The sequence below is a fragment of the Pongo pygmaeus genome, chromosome 20, assembly GCF_028885625.2.
Source record: "Pongo pygmaeus isolate AG05252 chromosome 20, NHGRI_mPonPyg2-v2.0_pri, whole genome shotgun sequence".
Taxonomy (NCBI): Eukaryota; Metazoa; Chordata; class Mammalia; order Primates; family Hominidae; genus Pongo; species Pongo pygmaeus.
The window spans coordinates 39,782,181-39,790,814 of record NC_072393.2 but is presented as its reverse complement, the minus strand read 5'-3'; the positions used below and the strand labels follow the sequence as shown (position 1 = coordinate 39,790,814).

Genomic DNA, 8,634 nt, shown 5'->3' with positions numbered 1-8,634 from the left:
TAGCCTGGGCAATAGAGTGAGACTCCATCTCAAAAAAAAAAAAAGAAATAAAATGAAATTGACTTCTCATGATTTTGGAGCCTGGGAAGTCCAAGATCAAGGGGAAGGTGTCTGGCAAGAGCCGTGTTGCTGTGTCCTTTTATGGTCGATGGGCAAAGAGAAGAGAGAGAGGTAAAAGGGACCCCAGACTCATTTTCTAAATAAGGAACACACTCCCTCGATGATGACATTAATCCATTCATGAGGGCAGATCCCTCAAGGCCTCATCATCTCCTAAAGTTCTCACCTCTCAATACTGTTAGAATGGAGATTAAATTCAATACATGCTTTTTGGGAGATACAATCAAACTGTAACAGTGTATGTCTATCAGTCTTTAATATAAAGATGTCTTTTTTCTGAACCCATTTTCTGTGAGCCTTAGTTGATCATCCTGAGTGTCCCATTTGAGAGACAACTGCTTTATCCTCATTTTTTAATTACTTACCTAGTACTTAAGCTATAAAAGATATAACCAAATACTTGACTCTGTGCTATCAAATGTTAAATGCTGATTTTTTTAAATTCATATAATTCTATAACTTTTAACAAAAAGTTAACTCTACTGAAGCAAAGCTCTCATATTTGTCTCTCACCCTTATTGTATAATAATTCTAAGCACATAACTGTCCCCCTTATTATGTAATAATTTCATCTACATAACTGTCCTATTATTACTTACCTGACATCACATTCCCAATCTTTGTCACAACTCCTGAATCTTGTTCCATTTCTTCCACAACCAGGCTAATTTTACCCTTCAGTGACAGAAGAGGCCTGGGCAATGGCTGAGCCTAAATATATTTGCTATTTCTGGTGACATTTAGTGATGTGGCTATGGACTTCTTTCACAAAGAGTGGGGATGGCTGGATTCTGCTCAGAGGGACTTATACAAGGATGTGATGGTCCAGAATTACAAGAACCTGGTCTCTGTAGGTAAGCATATCACCCCATCCACTCCAATAGGGGACACTTTCTTTTGCCACCTTGAATTGCTGGAGATCCTCCTAAGTAAATGGCTGAATTTCTGTAGCATGTTCCCAAGGAAATGTGCAGCTCTGTTGTGCCCTGCCTGAAGCTTATCTTTCCATTTCAATGAACACCCTTCATCCCTTCCTGTGGTCCCTCTTGTGATGGCCTCTCATAATAGAGGACCACGGCTTAAACAATTCTATATTCTTCCTGTAAGCAGGTCTTTCCATAACTAAGCCACATGTGATCACGTTGTTGGAGGATGGGAAAGAGCCCTGGATGATGGAGAAAAAACTATCAAAAGGTATGATTCCAGGTGAGTCATGGTGAATGAGACAAAGGGAGATTTGGTTAAAGATGTTTATAATGAGTGTGGAGGCATTTTAGGAATACTATTTTCAAATACCTCAAATATAAATGAAAAATTGAGGGATATTTAGCTTAGATTTTCAAAATAATTTTTCCTCTATCCCAAATTATTATCTGTATCACTCATGTCATCTAATCAAGGTTAGAGTTTTTTGCCATTATAATAATTCAAATTGTTACTCTATCATGACAAAGTAAGGCAAATTATTCTTTCTTAAATCTACATAAGGAAAAACATACTGATACTTTTAGGCTAAGAAAAACTGTCAATTAGATGGAAAATCACTTTTCTAAAGCTGAACTTTGTAGATGAAATATGAACATATTAGAGGAAGTAAGGAACATATAAAATACGTTCCTATGAATAATATTTTCTAATGTCCAATAAGTGATATGATTCACAGTTTCTTCATAACCTCAGAAGGCCTAAATCTTTGTCAGCTATAAAGAGCACTTAGATTATTTTGTTTTTACCACAACTGTTTAATGCAGTAGTATCAATTCTGTGTTTTAAGCATGTTAATCTGGCAGCAAATTGAGATTAATGGAAGGTTAGAGAAAAAAGCTATGAGACAAAATGCAATCTTTCACATATGAATATAGGCACAAAGAGATGGCTTGGAATCCAGAATGCCTTCCACATTTTATTTCTGATAGTTTCCTTCTTTTCACATACTGTTTTATCTATTATGTCTATTTTACCCATTTCTGTTATCACTCCTGCTGCTTCCGTGAACTCTGTATTCTCTGCTCCATTTGAGCATTGTTCAGAAATCATTGAAATATTTTAGTTGTCAGACTATGTGTTTTCTGGGGGCTTCATTTCTTATCCATTTCTCCTAATTCCACCATAGAAGGTTCTTTTCAAGAAGTAAAAAAAAGAAAAAAGCCATGCTGTGCTTTCTTGATATATTTTAGAATGGGAATCAAGATGGGAAAAAAAGGAATTATCAACAAAAAAGGATATTTATAAGGAAGATTCACCCCAAACAGTAATAATAGAAAAAGTTTTTAAACAAAGTTATGAATTTTCAAATTCTAATAAGAATTTGTAACATATAGAGAAGTTGGAAGGGAAGCATGGAATTCATGTAGAACATTTCAGACCAGCAACTCTCATCTCTAGAGAAAGCCCCACTGGGGACAGTTACAAATATGACACATTTAGAATCACCTTTCATTCAAAATCTACTCTTTCTGGAGCACAAAAAAATTCTGCTAAAGGGAATTCACACAAATATGATATATTAAAGAAGAATTTACCAAAAAAGTCAGTTGCAAAAAATCAGAGACTCAATGGTGGAAAGAAACTTTTGAATTCTAATGAAAGTGGAGCAGCCATTAACCAGAGCACATCTCCTCACCAGACTCATAATAGAGAGAAAATCTATACATGCAGTGAATGTGGGAAAGCCTTTGGAAAACAGTCAATCCTCAATCACCATTGGAGAATTCATACAGGAGAGAAGCCCTATGAATGTCGTGAATGTGGGAAGATGTTTAGCTATGGCTCATCTCTTACACAACATCTGATAAGCCATAGTGGAGAGAAACCTTACAAATGTATTGAATGTGGGAAGGCCTTTAGCCATGGCTCATCACTTACTAACCATCAGAGCACCCACACTGGAGAGAAACCATATGAATGTATGAACTGTGGAAAGTATTTTAGTTGTGTGTCCCTTCTCATTCAACATCTAAGAATTCATACTCAAGAAAAATGCTATGAGTGTCATATATGTGGAAAGGCCTTCATTCATAGGTCATCTCTCATTCACCATCAGAAAATCCATACTGGAGAGAAACCTTATGAATGTAGTGAATGTGGGAAAGATTTCTGCTGTAGCTCACACCTTACTCGACATCAAAGAATTCACACTATGGAGAAACAATATGAATGCAACAAATGCCTGAAAGTCTTTAGCAGCCTCTCATTTCTTGTTAGCATCAGAGTATTCATACTGAAGAAAAACCCTTTGAAGTTTAGAAATGCAGGAAATCCTTCAACCAGTTTGAACCACTGAATATGCATTTGAGAAATCACATTAGATTGAAACCCTATGAATGCAGTATATGTGGGAAAGCCTTCAGTCATAGGTCATCCCTGCTTCAACATCACAGAATTCATACTGGAGACAAAACTTATGAATGCATTAAATGTGGGAAGACCTTCAGCTGTAGTTCAAACTTTACTGTACATCAGAGAATTCATACTGGAGAAAAGCCATATAAATGTAATGAGTGTGGGAAAGCTTTTAGCAAAGGCTCAAATCTTACTGCCCATCAAAGAGTACATAATGGAGAGAAACCCAGTAGTGTGGTAAGTGTGGAAGAGCCTCTAGACCATATGAATCACTATACATGTGAGAAATTTTACAGAAGAGAATGTATATGAAGCAGTGTTTATCATGGTAAACTTCATTCATAGATCCTCATTTAACATCAGAAAAATTTATACTGGGGAAAAGTCTTATGAATGTAGCGAATATGGGAAGACTTTTAGCAATGATGCAGATGTTTTTATTTGTCAGAGTTTATACCATAGAGAAATCATATGAAGACCATAAATGTGGGAAAGGCTTTGTCAGTATTAGTCCCTTAATTGACCTAAGTATACTCACACTAGGATAAAACCCTGTACATGTAGCAAATATGGGAAAGACTATAGGCAATGAGAATCTCCAACAAACTCCTACAGGAGAGACACTGTATGAATGTAGAAAATTTAGAAATTGAGGCCGGGCACAGTGGCTCATGCCTGTAATCCCAGCACTTTGGGAGGCCGAGGCAGGTGGATCACGAGGTCAAGAGATCAAGACCATCCTGGCTAATGCATTGAAACCCTGTCTCAACTAAAAATACAAAAACAAAAAAATTAGCCGGGTGTGGTGGTGGGTGCCTGTAGTCCCAGCTACTCAGGAGGCTGAGGCAGGAGAATGGTGTGAACCCAGGAGGTGGAGCTTGCAGTGAGCTGAGATTGTGCCACTGCACTCCACCCTGGGTGACTGAGCAAGACTCCATCTCAAAAAAAAAAAAAAAAAAAAAGAAAAGAAAATTTAGAAATTGAGGGAAGTCTTCAGTTCCAAGTGCATCCCTTATTTTACAAAGAACTCAAACTGGAGAGAAATCTCATTTCAGAGATGTAGCAAAGTGTTCACTAAGAGTATTTATCTTGCTACACATCAGAAGATTAATGGTAGAACAACCTGAAGGATTTAGGAATTATGTGTAAATCTTTGCAGTGATGCTATTTGTAAACTGGATTCTACAGGAGAGCAAATAAGCATAATTATGCATTTCTTACAACAGTAGCTTGCAGTTTTACTTGAGTTCTACTTAGAAATTATTTTTAGCTAATGGGCATCTTCATATTTAGTCACCCAGAGGAGCCAGTAAATGTTATAATGTTAAAAATTAAAGCTGCAAAAGAAATAAAATGGTGTGAATGAAGGTTTTGGTATCTAATAAAATCATTTTGTATATCATGAACTCTTTCTCTGTGACTATTTCTGGCAAAAAATTTCACTAAGATGAGCCTTAGTGTAGCCTTTAGTGGGAGACCAGCAAACCTAGAGAAAAATGCCTGCTCTTTGTACTAAGAATAGCAGTATTTTGGTGAGGATTATTCAGAGTCCATTTCCAGTGGGCTTAAAACGTTTCAAGAAAATTTACTGAGCATCACTCATGTATATTACACAGTGATGGGATATAGGAATCCAGTAGTTCTGAGTTTTAGTGGTGCTCAGATACGTCAGAATCACTAGGAGGGCTTGTTAAAGCACAGATTGCTTTAGCCTCAAACTAGCCTTAGTTCTAGTTTCTGTATGAGTTGATATGAATTTGCATTTTTCACATGTTCTTAGGTGACACTAACACTGTTTTGTCCAGAAAGCACATTTTGATAACCATTGTAATAATTAACAACTGTGGTCTTTTTCTCACAGAGATGTTATCTGACAAGAGAAATGGATAGCAAATAAATTTGAAATAATCCTTTACAAGTGCTATGAGAAAATAACTAAGAAACAACATAATACAGGAGATCAGAGCAGGCTTAGCTGGATGTGATTTTTGAAATGAATCCTAAATGATGAACACTATGTAATGAGTACTACTCATGTAGCTGTGTGCATCCCTGCATGTGCCTGTGCGTGTGTGTATGTGGTGTGCTGGGTGTTAATCTAGGTAAAGCAGACAGTCGAGTTCTGTCATACTTGCTGCAGCTGGATTCCATGTTCCCATGTCTAGTTTCAGATTCTGTGGCTTTGAGGTAGTGCTGCCGGCAGCATCATTGGTTTCAGCAACTGTCATTTCTCCATCTCTGGGTCATAGTTATAGGAGTTTACCTTGAAGTCACTAGTCCAGAAGTGTTCTCATTACTTTTACAGCCCACCTACCAATTTTGAAAGCACTGATTTACTGCAATATATGTCTTGAAATAGTTAAGAGAGTTTTTGTTCTCTGCACTGAAACTTGACAGATAGTTATGGTTTGTAAGGAGGGAGGATGGCTTCAAATATTCTAAGTTCTAGATAAGAAATGGGGCCGGCAGCGGTGGCTCATGCCTGTAATCCCAGCACTTTGGGAGGCCGAGGCAGGTGGATCACCTGAGGTCAGGAGTTCGAGACCAGCCTGGCCAACATGGAGAAACCCTGTCTCTACTAAAAATACAAAATTAGCCAGGGATGGTGGTGCATGCCTGTAATCCCAGCTACTCAGGAGGCTGAGGCAGGAGAATGGCATGAACCCAGGAGGTGGAGCTTGCAGTGAGCCAAGATCGCACCACTGCACTCCAGCCTGGGTGACAGAGTGAGACTCCATCTCAAAAAAAAAAAAAAAGAAATAGAACAGTCTCACTGGCCCTGTGATTAGAATCCTATCTTGTGATTAGAAGGGTAATGCAGATCAATTTGATTTGGAGTGTATGGACACTGATGTAAGTGAAGCGCTGTGATATGGATTATGCTTCAGATTTTGTTCACTACGGCAGGTGAGAATCATAAGATATGTTATTATTTTTAAAAGGAACATTATATTATACATACAATAATTCTGATGTGGAATGAGTGATAAAGTTTCTGACTTTCAACAAAACGTACCTCCTCTGATACATGTACTACCTTAACTGAAAGCTAAAAGCATAGAGGCATATTCCAATAGCACTTTGGAATAGAGACGGTAGGTTTGGAATGGGGTGGTAAATTTTTACTATTTGGCAGGGATTTTATCTTTCATTTGATTTAATTTTAATCATGAAATTTATATTGAAATTCTATGAAACATTGAGGGATCTTAGACTTATAAGTAAGGAAAGGTCAGGCGCAATGGCACATATCTGTAATCCCAGAAATTTGGGAGGCTGGGGCAGGAGGATTGCTTGGAGCCAGGAGTTCAAGACCAGCCTGGGCAACACAGCAAGACTCAGTCTCTAAAACAAATATTTTTTAATTACCCAGGTGTAGGCACATGCCTGCAGTCCTAGCTATTCAGGAGGCTGAATGGGGAGGGATTGCTTGAGTACAGGAGTTTAAGGTCACAGTGAGCCATCATCACACCACTGCTTTCCAGCCTGGCAGCAGGACAACAATCTGACTCTAAAGTAAATATAATTAAGGAAGCATGATGTGGTATCAAACAGCTGTAATTATGGACAGTCTGGCTACCACATATATACTTATGGGATAATGACAGTAGCTTTCTTTTCTCTCATTCTCTGTCCTTCTTCAGCTCTCCCAAGGAACTGGTACCACAAAGATGAAGTAGTCCTATAATGCCCAGATTTTGTTTCCACTACATATAGTTTTATGCCACCATGTCACTTTGTTATGAGAAGATTCCTCCAAATACTTTGTCATTTAAAAAGCATGAGCATACACATATTAATGCTTTACATTTCTGGAATTAAAGTGCCTTCACAATAACAGAATTAGGAAAAAGAAGGCCATCTTTTTTTTTTTTTTTGAGATGGAGTTTCACTCTTGTTGCCCAAGCTAGAGTGAAATGGTGCAATCTCAGCTCACTACAACATCCACCTCTCAGGTTCAAGCAATTTTCCTGCCTCAGCCTCCTGAGTAACTGGGATTACAGGCACGTGCAACCACACCCAGCTAATTTTTTGTATTTTTAGTAGAGACAGGGTTTCACCATGTTGGCCAGGCTAGTCTTGATCTCCTGACCTCAAGTGATCTGCCTGCCTCGGCCTCCCAAAGTGCTGGGATTACAGGCATGAGCCACCACACCCAGCCAGAAGGCTATATTTTTAAATTAAGATAGTGAAGCTTTTAAGAGCAAAAATAAGAGACTATTACTTTGTTATGATAGAAGATTGGGCTGAGGTCATAATGATGTTACGATGTCACTGACATCATATTGTCTCCTCAGTCATACTTATTAACCATTTCTTGAGCATCCACTGTGGACCTAATAGATAAACATTCCATACCCTTTAATAGCTCCAAGGTGCATGTGTGTGAAGAGCATTAAGCTTTGGAGTCATGTTACCTGGGTTTAAATCCAAGTTGCATGTATACTGGCTTTGTGTGACCTTGGACAAACTACTTCACTATGTCATGTCTCAGTTTCTCCATCTATAAAATGGTAATAAAGCTATCTCACAGCATTATTATGAAAATTAGATGAGTTAATTGATGCAAAGTGTTTACAACAATGCCTGGCCTCTCAATAGCGTTCAATAAATATTAGCTATTGATTTCATCATCATTGTCTTCTCATGGTTGCTTCATCATTCTGGTTTCAGATGTCACATCTAATCACTTGTCACTCTTATGTATTTACTATTTCACATTTTTGAGGGACAGCTCTTACAAAATGCCCCCATTTCCTTACAACAAATCCTTTAGTATCTGAGCCATTTTGAGGGAATGTTTCTTGCCCAAAATAACCTGAGGAGAAACAAAGAGACCAGGTAGGAGATGAGATGAGAATTCAGCAGGTCTGTGAGAAGGAAGGAGGGTGCCCTACAGAGCTGGAAAAAGGGCAGAGTGAAGGAGGCTCTCAGGCTTCACATGGAGGAAAGGGGAGGCTTTACCCACGGAGACCAGAGGACTACAGGTCTTCAGCATCATCTCTGAGTACAGAGTTCCATGGGCTGGGTGCCACTGCCCTCACTCTTCCTGAGTGGAGGTTACAGCCTGTCATTGAAGATCACCAATGCCTGGAAAGTCAAAGTTTCCTTGTTAGCCTTGGGTTAGTCAGATATGATTAGAGCTCAGTTGTTGGTAAACATCTAGAAAGA

General features: G+C 38.4%; 1 protein-coding gene across 2 annotated transcripts; it reads left to right on the top strand.

Moving 5' to 3' along the window:
* Window positions 1-874: 874 nt before the first annotated feature.
* On the top strand, window positions 875-2,170 carry LOC129021054 (zinc finger protein 302-like). 2 transcript variants are annotated; one of them, XM_063657740.1, is made up of 3 exons: window positions 875-974; window positions 1,231-1,314; window positions 2,037-2,170. In XM_063657740.1, the coding sequence occupies exons 1-3, from the start codon at window positions 875-877 to the stop codon at window positions 2,168-2,170; spliced, it is 318 nt and encodes a 105-aa protein (XP_063513810.1). The 2 variants fall into 2 exon arrangements, with proteins under 2 accessions (XP_063513810.1, XP_063513808.1); XM_063657738.1 differs by having other exon boundaries at window positions 1,228-1,314.
* Window positions 2,171-8,634: the final 6,464 nt, after the last annotated feature.

Bases quoted from the DNA above. Each gene is read 5' to 3' on its own strand.
- LOC129021054 (XM_063657738.1), top strand. From the start codon at position 875: ATGGACTTCTTTCACAAAGAGTGGGGATGGCTGGATTCTGCTCAGAGG. The intron at 975-1,227 runs GTAAGCATATCA...TCTTCCTGTAAG, and splicing joins CAAGAACCTGGTCTCTGTAG to CAGGTCTTTCCATAACTAAG. The intron at 1,315-2,036 runs GTATGATTCCAG...TATTTCTGATAG, and splicing joins GGAGAAAAAACTATCAAAAG to TTTCCTTCTTTTCACATACT.